The sequence below is a fragment of the Falco rusticolus genome, chromosome 2, assembly GCF_015220075.1.
Source record: "Falco rusticolus isolate bFalRus1 chromosome 2, bFalRus1.pri, whole genome shotgun sequence".
Classification (NCBI taxonomy): Eukaryota; Metazoa; Chordata; class Aves; order Falconiformes; family Falconidae; genus Falco; species Falco rusticolus.
Window position 1 is genome coordinate 79462633 of NC_051188.1, and position 22475 is coordinate 79485107.

Sequence of the window (22475 nt, forward strand, 5' to 3'; positions counted from 1 at the left end):
AGAAGTCTGTCTGTGCTTAGGTAGCATTATCAGAGCATGCCAAAGACTCGGAGAGGAACAGTTTGGTGCTGCACAGTGTGTTTCAAAACCATATATGCCCAGGGAGGATGATGCCTGGAGCTAAACACAGACAAAAGATCATGGCACTGGTGAAAGCAGAGATGGTTCAGGTTGTTGAGAGTCATGAAAAGTGAATTGGTAGCTCAGAAAGTGTTTGGAGGTGTTTTGTCTGGCCTCAAGCTGTGTTTCAGTCCAGCGTAAGACAGCACCAGCAAGGAGACCGTATGATCTCTCATGCACTGCCTCCTCAAGGAGGAAGCCTCTGTTATGTGGGAGTTACACTGAGGGGTAATGGGGCTCATGTGATAACATGGCCCCATGGCTAATATTGAGATTTACCTTCCAAGACAGCTGGCTGCTCCTTCTGTTCTTTGTTAGGGACACGTACAATACTCTTGACAAGTCTTTTAGTGGCTTAGTAACTCGGGTGTCCCACCAATGAAAGGGGAGTTACAATTGGTATAGAAAGATTGCAATGTTTTTGCTATACTTAGTTCTGTAAAGTTCAGATTTTGGGCTTTCCATGATTTGTCACTGGTTTTTTTTTATAAATAGAAAGTAGCGTGAGATTTTCATTTTGGTGCATTTTGTGCTCCCAAAGTCATGCACTGAGTAGATCCTCTGTGGGCAAATTAGGAAATCATGCAGGTGACTGGAAGAAGCCACCTTGCAGGACTCAGCTGAAACCAAGATGTGCAGGAGGAAGAAGGAGATGAGGGGACATACGAGTGTGAGTGAAGGCTGAACATGAGAAGGTTGTGGCCTGCTTTTTCAGGAATATGAGAGACTTCTTGGTTTTCCCAGATGCCGGTTTAATTCTTTTTTTTAATCTGAGGAAGATGTGAACTTGTTGGAATTAATCATTTCAGAGGAGTCTTTTATTCTAGTAAAAGATGCTTCTAACAGTAGGTGGTATGTGGTTCTTGAGCAGAGGTTTATAAAGCAGAAGGTGAAACTGCTTCTGACCCACCTGGTGAAAAGTATACTCTTTGCCTGAGATGTGAAAACTGTGACAACTTCAAAGGTAGAGAAGCCATTTCTCTGGCAGTCTTTTGTCTGTATTTATTTCCAAATCGGAACATTTGGCACTTCTTCAGTCTCAGAGAGTCCTTGAAAATCAGAAGGAGCTCCAGAGAGGGAAACTTACAGGACTCAACATCCATTTGGTAGCTTAAGATTACTTTGATTCTCTCAAATACTTTTTTTTTTTAATAAGCTAAACACATATTTTTATTAATTGGAAAATACATTTGTTTAGAAACAGGTGTTAATTTTATTTGTACTTTGAAAGTCTGAAGATATTTACACTTCAGTAATTTAGGCCAAGCAAGTTAATTCACTTGTTCACACTGTAACTGTAATTACAAGCAGCTCTTGGAGGAAAAACCTGTGCTGTATGCATTTATTCAACACATATTAGAAAGGCAGCCATTTTCTGATAGTTACTGGCCTGTGCTGGACTAGATCATTCATTTTATTGTTGTAAGTATTTATCATAGATGAATTTTATTAATGCATGCACTTGTGTTAGCAATATTAGATATGCTTGTTTAAAAGAGGGACAAGTAAAATATCCTCCAGTGAATCATCATTTATGTTTCTAGTTGACCTAGCTTGTCAACTAGGACCTTAGCAACCTTCCTGAAGATAAAGGGAAAGAGGTAGTTGGGCTCTTTGTTCTGAGAATGAGGATTAGTGAGTTTTGTTCTTTTTTCATTCCCTCTTACTGGGATAGGTAGCTCCTGGAAATCAAAATCAGGACAAGTGAAGGGTCAGGCTTTGGTTAGTCTAACCAATTTTTACCATGTTAGTCATCTTTTCTGGAAGACTGCCTCCATCTAAGCAACCATTATTTTAAAAAATTACAGTCTCCTCTTCCTATATTTCAGTGAAGTAATAAATGTCTGGTCTTTCTTTCTACCTTTTAAGTGGTAGATTTTTTAATTACATGAGCAGTGTAGCTCGGATTAATTCATGTTTATGTTCGTGTTTTTACTGTTGCCAAAGAGCTGTTTTCCTCATATAGGGCTATCAGGCCAGATCTACAATCACTGAAACAGAAGAATTCATAGCAGCTGGGTTTGTTCTCCTTTTGCTCCAAAGACCCTGGGACAAGCTGTGCCCTTCCTGAGGCTGTGCCTTGAGGAAATCCCAAACATCTGAGAGCACATGTGACAACTGAATTGGCTCTGAGGAGGATGAAAACACTTAAAATCAATGGCTGCACTTTAAAGAGTAGACTGTGAAGAACAGATAAGAGCAGGTCATTACTCTGTAGAAATCACTGATTTTTGCTGAACAGTTCTTCAGTCCCTTGTAAATACAGCCTAGAAGTTATATTGAAAGAAGCGTCTTGGTTTCGCTGTGTACTCTTCACATACTGCAAAGCTCTTTTGATATCTGTGCCATATCCAAGGGGTGCTATAGAAGAACTGATTTCCACTCCATTTTCACAGGCAAGGCTTCCTGACTGAGACGAGTCATGTAGGACAAACAAGTAGAATTTGGGTCAGAATAGTGTAGGCTGTTAATAATAATCTAATCTAATTATCTAATAAATGCTACATAAGATGGAAAAAGGCTGTGGTGTATGGATGGTGAAACAAAGTTTCATTTCATTCAGTTTACATTCTCCATGAAAATCAGTAAAGAGGTTTTTTCTTTTGTGCTAACCAATTTAAGTGATGCATTGTTGTGTTTCCTCTAGGTAAAGGAAATATTGACAGCCCTTGGTTTGCTGACATGTGCCAATACGAGGACTGGGAGTCTTTCTGGAGGCCAGAGAAAGCGTCTTGCCATTGCTTTGGAGCTGGTGAACAATCCTCCTGTCATGTTTTTTGATGAACCAACCAGGTACTTCAAGACCAAAAATTAAAGACAGACAATTACTGCTTTATATAGTAGAACAGTGCTGCAGAAAGGTTATTCACCTCTGAGTCCTTGGAAAAGGCTCATTTTGTGTTGCCTGTAGGTACTGAATAAGGCCACAATGCTGTAGCCACCAGACCATGTGACTGTAAACAATTTGTAAGCGAGACACAAATTGAAATAGGAAGGGAGAGGAAAATATTTTCAGGTTGTGGCATGAGTTTTCTTTCTCAAGCAAAGTTAGCTTGACTATAAGCTTTTTGAAGTGTGACTTAATAATGAATGTAGCATATATAGAATCAGATTCTGTGATCAGTCTAAGAGGAGGCTGGGAGAGCTATGAATATGTATCTATTCATTAAAGTTGGGAGCATTTAAATCTGCAGTCCTAAAATGTAGAACTCCCTTAAGGCAGCTTTGAGAATACACTGTTTTTCATTCTCAGGCATGCTTCCAACTTAATTAAAAAGACTGATGGAGAGATACAAGCATAAGGTTGGCATATCATAAAATTAAACTGCTACAGAGAAAATTTATAAAAGGACAATAGTGCGAGACCAGAGCAGCAAATACATGCGCTAGTTTTGAGTGGTGCCTGTGGACATGTGGATAACAAACTTTTTTTTTTTTTGTTCAGTGGCTTGGATAGTGCATCATGTTTTCAGGTTGTCTCTCTGATGAAGGCATTGGCCCAGGGTGGCAGGTCCATCATCTGCACAATTCACCAGCCCAGTGCTAAGTTGTTCGAGTTGTTCGATCAGGTATTATTCTCAGACTCTTTCCCTATGTGTGGTTTGGGTAGGTTATACCTTCAAGGCTACACTTTTTAAGTAAAACCGTGAATAATTCTAGTCTGTGGTTTCAAATCAAATAAATAAATAAAGTAAGTAAAAGCAAAATAATACTTTTTGATTGTGTTTTTTTCTTCTCTGCCTGTTTCCATTATTTATGTGTAATGTTGGTAAAGAATGTGGCTGATATGTTTGTGGAGTCATGGTTGTCATACTTCTGATTTTCATGCCTTCACCCACTGCTGCTCCTGGGCACAGGGCTGTCAGTAGAGTAGAGTAGTTTAAGAGCAAGAGAACTTTAGTACCAATGTCTGCAATTCAGAAGAGTATATTCAGGAGAAATAATTATAATTGAAATGAAGACACTTGGAGATCTTTTCTCCAGTCTTAACAGCAGGATGTAGACAGTGCTTTAACCTTGTTAGGAAATTTAAATTACACTTGAGAGAGGTAAAAGAAAACCTACTACACCATAGGTGAATAAACTCTTGCAGATTGCCAGTCTGGCAAGGAGGTTTATTTAAAGTCAATAGTGTGGTTAAAAGTAAGAGTAAAGAGTAATGAGGCTGTTCCCCATTGCTGTGCTGTTCCACCTCTCCTTGCATTTGTGCATTCACCAGCTTCGTGTCCCAGCCGAAAATATCCATAATGTGTGGAAGTTAGATGGCTCAGCTCTAGTTGCTTGCCTGTTTTCAGCATGTGTCTAAAGGCTGGAATTAGTCTGTCTCTGTATTAATGTGGTTTAAGTCCCGGAGGGAATGTTTGCAGAATTTAAACCTTAATCATTTCATTTTCCAATAGTTTTAATTCCATGCAAAGGTAGTTCCAAGAGGTGATAAATCTTGCCAAGGTGTTTTTCTTCCCACAGGGACAAGAAAGAGGTCATTAAATTCATGGATTGCTGTCATACAGATAGCAGATTTAAATATTTTGATACTATTTCAAATTTTTCTTTTTTTTTTTTTCTCTCTTTTCTTTGCCTTGTTTTCCAGCTCTATGTTTTAAGTCAAGGTCAGTGCATTTACCGTGGGAAGGTATTAAACCTAGTCCCTTACTTGAGCGATTTGGGTTTGAATTGCCCAACCTACCACAATCCAGCAGATTTTGGTAAGGACAATTTGAATAGTTTGTTTATTTTGTATTTGATTAGCACCTTCAGGGTCATGGGGACCATGGTGCATGGTGTGTTTTAGACTTTTGTACATCTATACATATGTGCATGTGTACATATATGTACCAAAATTAAAAATAAAATTATTCAGATCTAAGTAATTTGAATGCCATCTAGTGGTAAAATTTAGTGAATATTTCTCTCTGGTGGAAGCCCAGATCCAGGAAATGAAAGATAAAACATATTCTTTAGTGTTTCATAGTAATTAGTCCTAGTGGCCTTTCAAAGTGGCTCCAGTATTCTGTTTTTTTATGTTGCCCAATACCATTGTGGTATTGTACAGCTAATAGCATTAAGGGTTTTTTTAATTGTTGTTTCTTAGTTCCGAAGAAGCAGTAAGGACCACAAAAATAAGATTTTCGTGATTTTTTTATTACCTAAATTATCCTGTATTCACTGTCTTTCCTCTAAAATGGTTCATTTAACTTTCAGGCTGAAGAGAACTCTGAAGATTTATAGAAAGATACATGTAAATAATGTGTGTATACATATGAATTAGCATGTGGCATTTTAGAGTGTGTTCTAGACAAAACTCCTGTTTCTGTCACTGTTACTGAATCAAGGGGATCTAATAATAAGGCTTGTAACTAGTCAGTAGTGTAAACCAGTAACTCTCCTTCTGGTTTTTGTAGTTATGGAAGTAGCATCTGGTGAATATGGAGACCAGAATGGTCGACTGGTAAGGGCAGTACGGGAGAGGATATGTGACACAGACTACAAGAGAGATGTTGGTGGTGAGAATGAGTTGAATCCCTTCCTCTGGCACCGTCCTTCTGAAGAGGTATTTTGTGTGCCACAACTAATGGGCATGGCTTGAGGCTGGAGGGGGAGGAAAAAAATTCAAATCTTCAGTCAATGGAGCAGGTTTCTGGGCACATTTGGCTGCTGAGAGTGGGGTTTTGTGAGTGAAAACTAAGCAAGATACTGCAAAGAAAGAAGTTTATTCTTTTATGTGTTTCCGCAGGATTCCTCCTCCACAGAAGGCTGCCACAGCTTCTCTGCCAGCTGCCTAACCCAGTTCTGTATCCTCTTCAAAAGAACTTTTCTCACCATCATGAGGGATTCGGTAAGGCTGCCTTTATAATAACTTTTGAAGCCAAAAGGTCTATTCAGTTGGTTGTGAGATAGTGTAATGCCTTAAAGGTCCTGTCCAACAGCCCATGCATGAAGATCATCACAGAATTTCAAAGGAAAGAGACTGATATTTCAAGTTTTGCTATTAACTGTACCGTCTTCATTGTGAACACTTTTCTTCAGAGGAACTCAGAAGCATCTGGCCTAAAAACCTAAAGCTTAAATCCCCTCTGTGCTGGCAGGTCCTTTACACAGTCATTTATCCTACTGAAAAATGTGTGAGAAGTTGTACTGGTGTGTCACAAAATCAGTTTTTCCAGAAAATCCAGGGTGGCAGAGAGAATCATTTCAGTGTGATGTAAGGCCAGTACTTTTTAAGTCTTTATTTTTGAAACAGAAACTTGGTAAATAAAAAGTTTACCTCTTTGAAAAGAGAACATTTCTGTTTTCATACATGTAATATGAAGATGAAGTAAGTAACATAATGAAACTCTCATTCTCAAGGAAAAAAAGCTATCTTTCACCTTTTTTCTTAAAAATAACTCCATTCAAATTCCAAACCCTACAGTTTTCATGTATGTTTATTAAATGTTTTGGATGCCTAGCTGGCATTAACAAAATGCAGTGGGACTTTTTTTTTTACTCCAAATTTTTCTTCTAAGTAGCTGAGGAATTTGTGATTTAAGAGGGAGGACTGTTTACGTTGTCTGATTGATGCTTTGAAATGTCCTCTACATGGGATTGTCCCTTCATTAACAGGGATGAGTTAAGGAGGTGAGCTTCCTCAACTAGACCTTACATGCACACCTGTCCAGGGAACTCACCAGTATATAGTATAATTGGTACTGGTTGGCCAAGTGCTTTTCTTGGCAGATTTGGAATTTGATAAGTATGAGGAGGGTTTGTCTGCTTTTCCTGCATGTTGGAAGGTTTTCAGTGCTTTACATGACGGGGGGGGAAGACAATAGATACATTAATATATATTGATATATTGATTTGACATACCTGTCATTAGAAAAGTGGAAGGCCAGAGAATATATTTATACTGGTGGGCACGTGGTGGATTCAAATGAGGAAGGCTGGAAACCAAAAGCAGTTGAGCCATGTGGAGCTCAGGGTAAGCAAGTTGCCCTTGTGACAGGGTAAGCTGGGCTTCACGGAGCTCCAGGTGCTGCAGCGACACTGCGTTTGCCTTGCACCCAGGCAGGTGTCTCTTGAGGACACTGCCATTTCTGGTGTAGACATGTCCACACAGAACCACAGGCCTGGAAGAAACCTACTGGACCACTCTGTCCAGGCCTCTGCTGTCAGATAACCACAGTATTCCTTCCCTTTCAGAAAGGGACACACTGCATTGAATGCCATAGTAAAAGCAAGCAAATGTTTCCCCCCCGGCTCTGGTTGGGAAGATATCGCAGAATGATGCAATTGTAGTGGTTAGGAAGCACCTGCTTATTTCCAGACCATACATATTATGCCCATTTGTTGTTTCGCCAGCACATTTCTTTACCATAACTTGTTCTTCTCCCTTGCTGTTTTACATTGCAGATAGTGCATTTGTCATTCAAAGATTTTTTGCCTTCCTGCAGTCTGGAATAGTTTGCACATCTGGTCTCGTACCAAATATTTGGTCACAAATAAACTGACATGTTTGTGTGGGAGGGCTCTTGTAATCCAAAAGCTTACGTACAGCTTCACGTTCTGTATGTTGCTCAACTAGCTGATCAGAATGTCTCTGGTGCACTTAGCATCTCTAGAGGTGTGCGAGCCCTAACCATGGAGCATAATGGTCCTGTCCTCATCTTTACCAAGGGAAAACTTTAACTTATTTTCTGACGCATAGATTGAATGTGATACTTTTTTTTTTTCCTGCTCAACTGTAAAGGCTTGTAATTGTTCCAAATTGTATTATTTCTTTTGTTCTTCCATACCTCTTCTAGGAATACTGTACTTCAGAGAAAGTACAGAAGGCTAATTTATGCTTGATTAAGTTAGTTTGGTCTGTATAAGCCTGAAATACCTTTTCTGCCTCTCTTCTGCTCAGAGAAATTTATCGTTTAGTCACAAAGTCTGTTATCCTGGTGAATGAGGGCAAATGGCTCCATGACACTGTCAAAGACAGTAGGATTTCAGGATGCGGCATTTACAGTTTCTGCCTGTGTTTACAGGCAGAAGAAATTTTCTGTAATGTAATAGCCATGTGTCTGATCGACACTGGGAAACTCATTAGAGTAAGTTTTCCTTAACTGAAGCCCAGTTTGCCAGTAGGAAAGTAGCATTTTTATGGAAGTTCTTCTGGACATAAACACTCCTTTTCTGCAATCTGTATACCTGATTTCAGTCATATTGCCATTGGTTTTGAGCCCAGACTTTCTGCTCAGAAATACTACTCTTCCCTTGCTTGTAGGTCCTGACACACTTGCGTATCACCTCACACATTGGCATTGGACTACTCATCGGCTTGCTCTACTTAGGCATTGGCAATGAAGCTAAGAAAGTCCTCAGCAACTCTGGCTTCCTCTTTTTTTCCATGTTGTTTCTTATGTTTGCTGCGCTCATGCCAACTGTCCTTACATGTGAGTACCAGTCATTACATCACCCTGCTATTACATCAGCAGGGAAGGAGATTGCAGTAGGCTGGAAGGGTGTTGTTATGTATCTTGATTTGTTAAGATAAACATTTGACTTGTATTTCTAAGACAGGTGTGGAGATAAGTCTTGCACTGACTAAACTGCTGTGTAGAGGCAGACAAGAGATAGGCTTGTCCAATGGCACCTCTCTCCCCGGTTTTGCCAGTGTTTCTCAGCCTGGACAGGTCAATGTTACAGTCCTGGGCTGGAATTTCCCCTTGCTTCAGTGCTTCTCACCTGTGTCACGAGCTCGTGATTGGTCTTAGGAAGGATGTAATAATTTCCCTAGGACTTCTAAGTCATGACTCCTGCACAGGATAGCATATTCACGTGGTGTCAGAAGCAAACTCCTGCAGTATGAACTGTTGCATACTTCCTCTGGGAACGCTTGTTACTTTGGATTCCCTGTTGGACCAAAAGGAATAACCAGGTTCTCTAATTTCTGACACCTCTTGAATTCAAAAAGCCTCTTTAGGGGAGGCTGAGATCATCTGAATAGATTGGAACGTAGTGTAAACAGTGAGCAACTTTCAGGGCTGACCTCTTACATTTCGTTACAAATCCTTGAAACTACTGCTGGTCTGTCAAAGGCCTCAGGGTTCCAGCCCCACTGTGGGACTGCAGCAGTGCAGGATTAGATAAATATAAACTATTTTATTATGTGCAATATTGCACGCTGACAACCTAACTTATTAATTTGTGTTCTCTGTAGTTCCTCTTGAGATGGGAGTATTTCTTAGAGAGCATCTGAACTACTGGTACAGCCTGAAAGCCTACTATCTCGCCAAAACCATGGCTGATGTTCCTTTTCAGGTATATGCTCTATTCTTCAATAAAACAAGAACCATTTAAGTTTATGGCAAGTCCACTTGCTAAGAAGATCAGTATTGGTATTTTATCCGTCTGAGTAGTGGAGAAATTGTTCACATATGTGTGCTGAAGCTTCAGGTCCAAATTGGTAAGCACCCTCACAGTAAACAGCAGGACAAAAACTGAGACCTGACCCAGTATTTATTTAGGATCAGATGACCATCTTTGCTTTTTTGCAGAAGGGGAATTGAAAAGGGCTGTAAGTGAATGGGATCTATTTTCTAATATCTAAGTAGTAAGATAGATGTCACAGTCTGTGGCAGATGTGTTTATTCTCTTATGCTATGCCTGTCATGTAATTAAAAGGCTGAGAGCTGTGGATTAGCTAAAACTCACCATGCTTTTATCTTATTCAGAGTAACAGGGAATGTTTGGCTTTAATGGACTGACTCCAAGTGTATCTCCTTGCAGATCATGTTTCCTGTCGCTTACTGCAGCATTGTGTACTGGATGACTTCACAGCCGTCTGATGCACTCCGATTTGTCCTCTTTGCAGCCTTGGGAACCATGACATCCCTGGTGGCTCAGTCACTGGGTCTTCTCATAGGTGCAGCCTCTACATCCCTTCAGGTACTGACAGTATTCTGTGGTCTCAGGGGAACCCTGCTGCTACCTAACATTGACTGCATCAACATAAAAAGCATATACACACACTGGATGTGAGGCTCTGAAGTTCCTTTCCCATCTGAATGGGGCTGTTCCTGCCCCTGCTTGAGTGGATTGTCGCTTGATGTTCATCCCAGGCTGAGCAGGTCTTAGAAACTGCAGAACTGATGCATTTCTGTGCATCTACAAAGTGGAGGTAGGCCATGAGGATCAGTAGCTCAGGAGAGGGTTCTTTCATACACATACAAAAAGGTTGCAGGAGGCCAGGTAGGAAGAGGCATGCCCAGAAACTAAACATTCTGCAGAGGGAGGGAGAGAGGCAGCTGTTGGCATGACTGTCACACTGGAAGCTGGCCATGTAACTCCATTCTGCTTCCTGACAGGAGATGTGCTAAGGTGACCATTCCACAGCAGAACTGTTTTGTGATAACAGATGATACTGACATTAATACACATTGATGCTATCAAGATTTCTGGAGTAGAAGACGTGATTCCTTCTCTGTGCCCCCCGGTGGAGACCAGATAGCCCTGTTGCGTGATCCCTGTGCATCAGCCTTCCCCAGAGATACCTACGTGGCCCTTTGCCGTGGAGGGGACGTAGAGAGGACAGGCTGGAGTTGGGTCAAGATCTAACTTCCCCACCAGAGCCACCCAGCTGGAGATGTTCCTTATCCTCTTCACAATGTTTTAGGACCAGTTGAAGCTACTGTTCACATGGGGTTAATGAGAAGGGAGGTCTGTGTGTCCTCAGTGGGGAGTGAGTGAGAGAGGATAATATTTGGAAAGATGGGTCTCATACCCAGAGAAGCAAGGGGATCACAGTGCCCATCTTTCTCTGTAAACTTCTTGGTGTGTTCAAGTCCTTCAAAGGACAGGTCCCATCACAGCAGTGTTGTCAACTAGTAGAATGGTTTAGGAAGAGGAGAGGGACCCCTTTTCTTCTACTAACAAGATCAAACCTCCCCCTCAGAAGAAATCTCATTTTAAAAAAAATATCCATAATTTCCTAGTATTTGGAACTGTAGTAATTTGGGGAAGTAGCATTATAAGAAGGACTTGAATAGCATAGCTGCCCACTGCCTGAAGAGTAAGTTTGCACTGTGTATTTGGGTTTGTCGCAGAACAGAGGATTTGCCATAAGGAAAGTCTGCTCTTTTAAAGGCTGGTTTCCTCACTGGAGGTTGAGAAATCAGATGAAAGAGCAAGTCAGTTTTTAATTTTTTCTTCTAGTTGGCTGACAAGAGACTGTCTATTCTGTCTCTTCACAGGTGGCCACTTTTGTGGGCCCAGTTACTGCCATCCCAGTGCTGCTGTTCTCTGGGTTTTTTGTCAGCTTTGATACCATCCCAACATACCTCCAGTGGATGTCTTACATTTCCTATGTCAGGTACTGCTAATGAAGTCATTAATCTCCTATCTGCAAATGCTGTTTATTTGCGTTTGTGTGTTTGGTTGGTTGTTTTCAGTGCTGAAGAGACTGTTCACAGCACATTCTTTTAGAGTACAATTATACATATGATGTATACCACGTTATCTCACTGCATTTTGCTATATATGGTGTGAAATATATAGGACTGTTCAGTACAAATTATTGGCCACAAGTCCATGTCAGTCCCCTTGAATTCAGTGGGATCACACAGTGTGCAAATCACAGGATCACAGAATCACAGAATGGTTGGGGTTGTAAGGGACCTCTGGAGATCATCTAGTCCAGCCCCCTGCTAAAGCAGGCTCACCTACAGCAGGTTGCACAGGATGGTGTCCGGGTGGGTTTGAATGTCTCCAGAGAGGGAGACTCCACAGCCTCTCTGGGCAGCCTGTTCCAGTGCTCCATCACCCTCAGAGTAAAGAAGCTCTTCCTCATATTCAGATGGAACCTCCTGCATTGCAGTTTGTGCCCGTTGCCCCTTGTCCTGTCACTGTGCACTACTGAAAAGTCTAGACTCATCCTCTTGACGCTTGCTCGTGAGATATTTGCATACATTGATAAGATCCCCTCTCAGTCTTCTCTTCAAATCTTCCTGGATTTTGCAGTAGTGGAGTTCTGAAATAATAGGCACAGTATACTCAACTGAGAAACTGATGCCTCCACCTCATTTCAGAAGAAAATGTTGTATAAATCACTGCTGTATCCTAGGTAGACTTGTGGATAAAGACCTGGTTTTAAGTTGTGCAGTAGCACTGCCATGAGAGATATGGGATCTGTGTCATCTCTAATCTGAACAAGTGTTTTAACAACCATAGGCATTTTACGTCCTATCTTCGTCTGTCACTCTCACTGTCTGAGACAGCTATCTTAAGATGGGATGATTGGCATCAGGGAACCTCTGGCGGCTAGCATGGGGGGATAGTTTAGACTAGACACTTAATATAGCTGAAATTAGGTGAGGTGAGTTTTTCCATCCGCCTTCTCCCTGCCCTGCCCAAGCTGTACTGTTACTGAGAAAACCCAGGCTAAAATATGTTCTTCTTTGACAAGTGAGGTCCTACACAGAGACCTGTCAGAGATTAAGAGACCACATCCCCTGAATTAGTAGCTAGAATTCAAGATGAGGCTGTAAGCCATTGTCTAGTTTATGTGGAGTCTCCCAAAGCCAGAGGGAGCTGTCATAGACGTGGGATCCATGCTGGTGTATCTGCTCGCAAAGTCAAATGCTAAGTGCACATGATGCCAGGGAAGACATGGGAACTGTGCATTGTTAGTGAAACTACAGCGCGTGGAAGGAAAGAGACGTTCTAGATTGATGCTGGCTTTAATATATTTCTGACTTCAAACCGTAATTGTACCCCTGTTGCTTATTTTTTTTAAAAATGAATTAATTATGTCACTTTTTAAAGGGGAGTTTCTGAATACGAGCTGAAATTAGCCTGCTTTCTATTTTAATGGTTTTCTTTGGAGAAATTATGCTAACTGGTAGTGGTTAACGGCAAAACTTCTTTGTTTATTCTTGTGAAAAATGCCAGTGGCATGTCATTTGACTGTAACAGGGATAAAGCTTGCCCTGAGCCGCACGTGTCAGAATGATATTGAACCCCCTGGTGTTTCAGCCAAGCTCTTGCAGGGATTGTATTGCTGTTGGAGTATTTCTAAACAGATCATCAGGACTTTTCCTTGTAATCTGTCCTTGTCCTTTCCAGATATGGCTTTGAAGGAGTTATTCTCTCCATCTATGGACTGGATCGAGAAGATCTGCATTGTGACAAAGATGACACTTGCCATTTTCAAAAATCAGAGGCCATTCTGAGAGAACTGGATGTAGAAAATGCCAAACTTTACCTGGACTTCATTGTTCTTGGAATTTTCTTCTTCTCTCTGCGCCTGATTGCCTATTTTGTTCTCAGATACAAAATTCGAGCAGAGAGGTAAAGGAAAAACAGCTAAAACAATGCAGTAGGCAGATCTTTAGATATGCAATAGAGGGCACTTGACATTGTCTCACTGTGGCAGGCCGGTCTCCAGTGCCCAGCTAGATGCTGTTACAGCCTAGCCCATAGAGAACCACAATGGGATAGTGGACATACAGTGTTAAGCCAATCAATCCAGTTGGTTTGGGTCATGTTTTCATTACACTTTCTGGCTTTGACTAGGAAGAAGAAATAGAAGGGAATTTTACACCACAGAATATAAATACCAAGGCAGTGTAACTGTAATTTAAAGCCTGGCTGCAGGAACCTTCCTTATGAAAACCAATTTCATGATAAAGTCACTAGGATACTAGTCCTGGTAGCCAGAGTAGTATAATGTCATCTATAGTTGACAAGATAATGAGATGCAAAATGGGGGATGCAAAGACAATAGAATTCTCTCATCTTTCTAAATTCAGAGTTTCATCTTTGCAATTTTCTATGTATTATTTTGCAATTCTTTTCCACAGAATTACCCCTTATGGCCGAAAGCCTGTAAATGTATTAATTAATAAGGTAAAGATAACTTTTTAATACGGATACTTTTTAAAAACACACTTAAAGTGATTCAGGTCGTTATTTTTGTTTCTGTCTAAATTTAGAATTCTGGTGCTTTACTTGTCGAGCTGGTCTCATATCTGAAAACTGTAATGATAGGAGGAAAAGGCAGATTCTGAGTCTGCCCTAACCTGTGGTCTATATTTGGAAGCATCAATAGGTAGCACAGGCAGACATGTTCAAACTGTCACTGAATGATTGAAAAAACATTATTTTGCGGTGTCTTTTAAATCCTCAATATTTGTGATATTTAAAATAGTAACTCTGCTTGTTATCTGTTTGATCTACCTCCTGCAATTGAAAACATCAAAGCACTCCAAGGCTCATTTGTTCTTAAATTGTGAAAGCAGAATCTTTCCCTAAAGACTGAGTGATTGTTAAAGCGTGATGAGTGCAAGAGCTATGCACAGCTCAAAGCTTGGCATATTGTATTAAAACATTTGTGACTGCCTCATATGGCAGTGTTCATTGTATCAGCAGCACACCACGTGTAGAACTCTTCTCAAAATATACAAAATACCTTGTAATACTGCAGGTCTGATCATGCCAAGCAGTTTTGTTCTCTTCCCGAAGTCTACATTCATGACATGGGAATTAATAGCTAATTGATTTAAACACCAATGAAACTGTTAAAAGAAGCATACATTTGTTTTGCATATCTCAACCTTTGTAAACTTGGCAGAAGGAATTCCGGTTCCAAGCTGATGTGAATTTTGTCCCTGATTTTCATGGGTTTGGATTTTCAACCCAAAACGAAGTTGTGGGACCCATACTCAGGTTGGACACCTTGGTGAATTTCTGTGCGAATTCCACTACCTCCTGTCATTACTGTGCATTTACTGTAGTGTCACAGACTTCCGCGTCAGACCTACAAATTATGTAAATGTTGTTCCTATCAGGATGCTGAAGTCTTGTAGATTGGAAGCAGCTCAGTGTCAGCAAATCATTGAGGAGCTCAGCAGTCCATGACAGTAGACTAGATGAAGAGAAACCTTGCGCATTAGCTGACCACTAGCAGTCACAGTTCACAGGCTGTTTTTGAAAACTTCATGGCTGTGTCTGTACTAGTAAACTGAATGGTTCCAGGGCAAGGACTGTTAGTCCTCAGACAGCTGGGGCCAAAAGGAATGATCCTTGTGCCATACTAACTTCTAGGTAGAGCCCAAACATTGTCTGGAAGACCTCTGGCTGTGCTGAGCTACAGCCGTGCTATTTAGCAGTGAAGACAATTGTTTCCCAGTTTTCGTGGCCCACGCCCAGGCTGTGTTTAATTTACCAATACAGACACAGACCGCATGTGTCTGTTAAACACATTAAGCGTATGTTCTGGAAGACTTTAAGTCAAGTCACATGTTTTAGGAAGGTTAGCTGTACTTTCCCTGAAAATAAGATAGACCTGTGAAAGCAAGGTCAGTCTTTACTGTAAGAAAAAAAAAAAAATCCTTACACAACCTCTTTGCAGAGGTTCTTGCCGTTTTTTCCCAAAAAGAGCTTTTGTACAGCTGTGCTGCTTTTCCAGGCATAATAACAAGCAGGTATGGATATATAAGGCTGTCTGATATGAGAAGTTTTAAGAATTTTGGCTACTCTAAATAATGCTCATAACTGTGAACTGTTTTATATAAGGCACAAGCTGAAATCCCTTGGCACAATGTGCCCTGATTGTTTCATGACTCAAAATATTTGCGAGTATTACAGGCAGTTCAGATGCTGTTTGCAAGCAGACAAAAGAGTACATTGGCCAAATTACTCTTTTGTTGCACACAGCTGGTCCAGCTGTAGGCTAGCTGAGTATGAAAGAACGTGACATCCATGGCATTAAATACCTTCAGGGTTCGTCTTTTGCATTTACCAAATACCACATTGAAAATCCATTGCAGTGTACCAAGTGAAGTAACAACTGACTGTTAATTTACACAATGACAATGCTGTCTTCTCCCATCTAGACCAATTTAGCAGTATGATTTCCTTGGATGCTGTCTTGTTTTCTGTGCCTGTTCCTCTGTTTGTAGGCTTTCTTATTTTACCTCTTTAGTCTGCAACATGTCCTCATACTGTTATAAACGGTAACAATTAAAACAGTTTTATTTTGGGTTCAATCAATTTAGGTTGAGAAACAATAAGCAAAAACAGTGCTGGGTGCGTGGAGAACTCAATTAGTTCCACCACACGCACACGCACACCTGAGTCCTAAAAGCAGCATCTTTTATGCCCGGATCTTGACCAATCTCTTCTCGCCGGATGTTCGTCCCGCTCTTTCCCCACTGGGTCGTTAGGGTACGTCTTCTCCTCCTGTTGGCTCTCCTTCGGGCTTGCTTTTCAAAGTCTCAGGGTCTTTGTCTCCTTTGGCAGGCTTTCCCTGGCGGACTTTCCTTATCTCCTTTGGCAGGCTTTTCTAAGCAGCGATTGCCTCAGGGGAAGGGGGAGCTTTTACTTTGTCTCAAAGGAGAGCCACACGCGCCCATTCATTACAATTGGGATACAGGTTTTAGATTTATACAGGGTACAACAATTACACTTACCACACTACATTCTATTTTTGACATGAATCATGACTGCGTTTATCACAATATACTGTAACTTCATATTGTATTATGGTAGCCAAAAGTTTGGTCCTCCACTGGTGTTCCTAAGAAAATGCATGCTCTGAGTATTTTTTGCCACTCCTTTTTTTGTTAGATATGCTTTTTCCCAGCCATCTGCTAGCAGCATTTAGCTGAAAGATCCTATTCTAAGGAACTCTTTCAGACTGTAGTATCCCAGTAAAGAAATAAATTAATTCTCTTGGAACTCAGTGCTATACATAGATGAGGTAAACATTCCTTCCCTCCTTTGCTCAAAAATTAACTAGTAATATCTCTTTTGTCACTGCTGTGGGACAGAAGTATTTGAAGTCCATCCCAATTATGTTTTCAAATACTGCAAAGATTTTTAACATAATCTAGCTTGGCTTTTCTCTGTTTATGTATAAATAAATTCTAACAGGCTGGTATAAAACACATTCCCAGGTTAAAGGACTGGGCATGCATGTGCTGTAGTGTGAAGCAAGTGCATTGTGAAGTTCTGGAGGCTTCACACAGAAGCATAATAAGACCAGCCAGATTCTAAAGATTTCAGATCCTCAGTTTATATAGCCATATATAAATAGCCATAAAGTAGCTGCAATCAATGCCATTATTACCATTCAAACGAGTCACACACTGGCTCAAAGTTATGTAAGAGGCTAAAAGTTTTTAGAGGTCTGTTGAAGACTGTATGATTTCTGTTGGGATTGCGGAAGACTTTAGTGTTCTGTTGGCCTCCTTGTTTTAATGTAACTTGTTTTGACATGTTGCTTTGATTACTATGTGCATCAGTTAAGACTTTAGGTGCTTCAGATGTTTTTTGTTGTTTTTCTTTGCGGAAACTTGCACATAATCTGAAGAACCCTGAAAGTCTCTAAAAAGAACTTAAAACATTCTTATTTACCATTAAATAAAAGATTTGGAAAGCAGATTCTCCTCACATAAGAAATTGAGAACATTTTATACATTAAAAGGAGTAACAGAAGAATATCTGGTACTGAAATCCTGTTCACTATATTAAGTATTTGGAGCCCAAGGTATCTTTTTTCATTAAAGGAGAGGAATATGTATATATATATACACATAATAGGCAGAGCTGGTTATGTATGTGGGAGATAATGAACACTTGGGTCCAAGTACTGAATCTGTCAGGTGACTGGTGTTTTGATCTACTCTTTTGTGTCAAAGTCTCTGTTGCCAGCAGAAATGAATGTTTCATTAAACATTTGTTTCTGGAAAGAATTGTGGTATGTACTGACTTGTACCACCCCAGTGATCCTCACAGAGGAGGTCCTGTCTGTGCTATTTACTCAACACTAGATGGGTATTTTTGACTATTGGGGTCCTTTGAAGCCCTGTTCCAACAAAGCGCTCAAGTATCTTAATAACTTCTAATATCTGTGGTGTTTTGTGAATCAAAGGAACAGCTAATGTCTTTAAAATGAAGCCAAGGCTTAAGTGCGTTGCTGGGTGAGGGCTGTATTGCACAGGAAGACTGAGATGTTGCCTGTCCAAACAGACTGAGAGACTGTACTGAAAAGTCCGTTTGCTTTGGCTTAGTCTCTAGTAGATTACAGCTCTACAGTGATCTTGAATAGATCTTTTTGAATCACAAAATACTTCATTTGAGGGAAAGAGGAGAAGGAAAACTAAGCATGGAGATGTGTGTATGTTTTTCTGTACATTTACTGTTGCTTTGCATAATTGCTTTTGTTACCTGCATAGTTTTGGTAGGGAAGAATGAAGTTTCTATTTTTTCTAATTCCTGTACCAGAAATGCCAATCCAGGACTGCTTAACGTTTGAGCAATGTCAGTATTTATTTTTACTTTACAAACTAATCAGGAAAGGATATTAATTAATTATTTTTCAACGTTCAGTGTTGTTGGAGAACGATTTTATTCTTTTGTCTCCTGCTCTGTGACAGTCATATTCAGGAACAATAGCAAAGTGCATAGGGAGAGAATTAAGATGCAATGATGATGTTTCCAGACAGAGCTCATCAGAAGATGTGTGTGAAGAGGGTGCAGATGTGTTTGTACCTCTTTCTGCACCCTGCTGCACCTTCTTCCACGTTGCCTTTGCTCACTGCGCTTCAGGTCCAGTATCATTTGGTGGCTCTGTGGGAGAGAGGGTCTTGTGTGTTTATCCTGCATAATGCAGGAGAGCCCCCTCCGGCACCGGCACCGGCACCGCAGGGTTGTTTATCAGCTCCTTAAAGGAGTCAGGTTAGTTCTGTGGTGAGTTTCTGTTACTTGGGGGATCTGCTCTGATATTCCTTGATCTCAGTGCAGCAGAAGCTGGCTTGGAGTCTTCTTCACAGGGCTTGAGCACAGTATTTTCTGTCCCAGTCTGGCAGTGGCTCTACTCCAGTGTATTCTCATTCAGGGAGAATTTTGAAGTGCATCAACTGTCTTGGGTTGAGTGGGGTGTAAGCACAAGCTCGAATGCTTTCCCAAACAGAACAGTTCTCTTGACTTGTGTTTGTTTTGGGCCAGGCTTTGTCAGGTAGTATGAACATGGTTGAAAAGGGCATCAGCTGCAGGAGTAGCAGCGAGGCAGAGCTTCCTTCTGTATGCATGGGTAGAGCTTGGGGTGCAGGTGGCCAGCCGTAGCACTGGCCTGCTTGTTAGGATCTAGCTGTGGAGTAGGAGGAAATTACACGCATGCTGCTTCTAACTATGGATACCATGATTCAGCCAGTGAAATTCAATTCTTTTTAATTTTCATGAACTGGATAGTGGTTTTGGTGATGGTTTATCTCACAGAACAGTAGCTGTCTGAAAATGAGAGGCCCAGATCATCTAATTTTCTCTATAATAATAGGAAATAATAAAAGGACTCGGTTGCTGAGGCAAGCAGCTCTGATGGTGGCACGAGTGGGAGTGGAGTGCTCCAGCACAGTGCACACAGGATTTCCTGAATTGGAGAAACCTCAGGGGAGCCAAATGCTGCCAGGATCCCTCAGCTTGCATGATAGCAGCTGATGGCACCTGGGCAGGGCCAGGAGCAACAGCAGCCAGCTCCCCCCCCAAAAAAATAAGCCCTCAGGGTGCATGAGCAATCAGGGTGGGCAAACAAGGCATGGCGTATAAGCAGTGGCACGGTGTGGCGGTTTGTGCGGCAGGGCAGGCACTGAAGCCCTGCCAGCTTGACCAGGGAGCAGTGGTATCCACCTGGCAGAAAGCCATGGCCTCTCTAGGCTCTGCGCCCACCATGGCTGGCACAGCTGCCCAGACAGAGCTCCGGTGGGACCATGCAGCCAGTGCTGGGCTGCCGGCTGTGCCCTGCTCTTACGCCCGTACCGGATGGCAGCGGTGAGCACCTCGGTGGGACGTGCGCTCGGGGAGAGCAACTCCTCCGCTTAGTGACAAGAGTGCCGAGGGGAGGCGAGGAGGGTTGAGGAGTATCAGGGAGTGGGATTAAAATAGACTACTGGAATTGCACCCTGCTTTCCCCGAGACAGGCCCAACAGGCAGACAGGCCACATGACACGGAGGACTCCCTACCCTCTCTCCACCTGGCTGAACAGGATGACTGAAGGGATAGGGGCAATGGCGACAGGTTCCTGCCCAGTGCAGCAGGCGTGTCTCCTCTGTGCCTGCCCCACCTGCCCAGGTGCCCGTGCATAAACAGGTATGAGGCTCTGCAAGTGGAACCAAACAGTAATGACGGTGATGGTTCATCCAGTGTGGAGGTGTCGCCAAGGTTAAGTTGGCCTATGCGCTGCATCAAAACCGGCATGGCACGTTTCCATAAAGATAAAAAGACAGGTTGTTGTAATAGGACACTTTCCTGAGGGGAACAGAAGGCCCAACATGCAGACCAGACCCACTTCTTAGGGAAGTCTGCTGCCTCCCTGGGGCCCGGGTTGAGATGTGAACAGAAAGCTGCCTACCCTGGTATGGCCTCAGGTTATTATGCATTACTGATTTTTCAGGTAGGCAGTGATGAAGTTGCAACAAGTCTGAGGGCCATCAAGAGAGACTTCAGGACATTGGGACAACCAGTTAAGGGATCAGGAGCACAGGCAGTGTTCTCCTCTGTCCTTCCAGTTGCAGGGAGTGATGAGGGAAGAAACAGGAAGAGCCAGCAGATCAATACCTGGCTCCAAGCCCGCTGTCACCGGCAGAATTTTAGATTCTTTGATGATGGGTTGGTCTACACAACACCAGGCCTGCTGGAGACAGATGGGAAACACCTGTCCCAAAGGGAGAAAAGGATCTTTGTGCAGGAATTAGCAGAGCTCACTGAAAGAGCTTTAAACTAGATTTGAAGAGGGAAGGGGATAAAACCAGGCTCACTAGAGAGAAGCCAGCATGCTAGTGTTTGAGGGGACAGTGTACTAGCAAGGTCCCTCAGTCTGCCATCTCAGTGGAGGTAGGGAATAGACATCTACATAGCAGCAAAGACACAAGGGTCATTGATGTGTTAGAAACCACCGAAGCACACAAGAATGGTCACACAGAAATTAAGGCCTCTCCCCTCCAAAAGGTGGCAGGGTCAGTAGCCCAGCTGAAGTACATCTACACCTGTGCACACAGTGTGGGTGGCAAACAGGAGGAGCTGGAAGCCGTTGTGGAGCAGGAAAACCATGACATAGTTGCCATCACAGAAATGGTCTGATGACTGTCACAACTGGAGTGCTGCAATGGATGGCTGTAAAATCTTCAGAAGGCATAGGGAAGGAACCAGAGGTGGTAGGGTACCCCTGTATGTTAGGGAGTGTTTTGATTGTCTAGTTTTTAATGATGGTGATGATAAGGTTGACTGTTCAGGGGTAAGAATCAGAAAGGAGGCCAACAAGGCAGATACTGTGGTGGGAGTCTGTTGTAGACCACCCAGTGAAATATTCTATAAGCAGCTGGGAGAAGTCTCACAATCACTAGTCCTTGTTCTCATGGGAGATTTCACCTTACCAGATGTCTGCTGGAAATACAATACAGTGGAGAGGAAACAGCCTAGGAGGTTCCTGGAGTGTGTGGAAGAGAAACTTACTGACACAGCTGGTGAGTCAGCCAGCTAGGGAAGGCGCCCCGCTGGACATGTTCTTTGTGAACAGAGAAGGACTTCTGGGTGAAGTGATGGTTGGAGGCTGTCTTGGGCATAGCGATCATGAAATGATGGAGTTTTCGATTCTTGGAGAAGTGTGGAGGGGGCTCAGCAGAACTGCTGCCTTGAGACTTATGGAGGGCTGACCTTGGCCTGTTGAGGAGACTGGGTGACAGTGTCCTTTGGGAGGCAGGCCTGGAGGGCAGAGGAGTTGAGGAAGGCTGTGCACTCTTCGAGAAGGAAATGTTAAAGGGTGCAGGAGCTGGTGAAGGGTCTAGAGCACAAGTGTTACGAGAAGTAGCTGAGGGAACTGGGGTGGTTTAGTCTAGAGAAAAGGAAACTCATGGGGGACCTGATCGCTCTCTACAACTACCTGACAGGAGGCTGTAGGCAGCAGTGTATTGGTCTCTTCTCCCAAGTAGCAAGCGATAGGACAAGGTGAAATGGCCTCAAGTTGCAGCAGGGGAGGTTTAGATTGGGTATTAGGATATTATTGGATATTCCTGCCAAAAGCAGGAATATTAGAAAACATCAACGCTGGTTTTGGCAGTAGCTAGCCTTAGGCTCTTCCAGAGCAGGTTGACTGTGGTAGATAACTGGTCTGCATTTCTGCAGAGGGGATCTCGGTGGTAGCTGCAGAGATACTGTCCCACATGATGTTCTTTTTGAGAAAATTATCTTCTCGTGTATCCATTTTCCTTCCAGAACAGCCTAATAGGCTGCAGTTGCTCAGGAATTTCTTTCCTTTCGTTCTGTACTGAAAGCCATTTATAACATACGATAATTTGAAAAGCTGTTGGGAACTAGAAGGAGGCAGAAAATGACA

General features: G+C 42.3%; 1 protein-coding gene across 2 annotated transcripts in view; it reads left to right on the forward strand.

Annotated features, from left to right (window-relative positions):
- Positions 1–21377, forward strand: part of ABCG1 (ATP binding cassette subfamily G member 1) — a 61054-nt gene extending 39677 nt beyond the window's left edge. For both annotated transcript variants that reach the window (XM_037377553.1, XM_037377554.1), the window contains exons 6-15: positions 2768–2913; positions 3566–3689; positions 4712–4826; positions 5523–5671; positions 5855–5956; positions 8372–8540; positions 9308–9408; positions 9877–10035; positions 11340–11458; positions 13210–21377. In XM_037377553.1, the coding sequence (XP_037233450.1) occupies positions 2768–2913; positions 3566–3689; positions 4712–4826; positions 5523–5671; positions 5855–5956; positions 8372–8540; positions 9308–9408; positions 9877–10035; positions 11340–11458; positions 13210–13438 (1413 nt within the window). In that variant the 3' untranslated portion in view covers positions 13439–21377. The remainder of the gene's footprint in view (positions 1–2767; positions 2914–3565; positions 3690–4711; positions 4827–5522; positions 5672–5854; positions 5957–8371; positions 8541–9307; positions 9409–9876; positions 10036–11339; positions 11459–13209) is intronic.
- The last annotated feature ends 1098 nt before the right edge of the window (positions 21378–22475 follow it).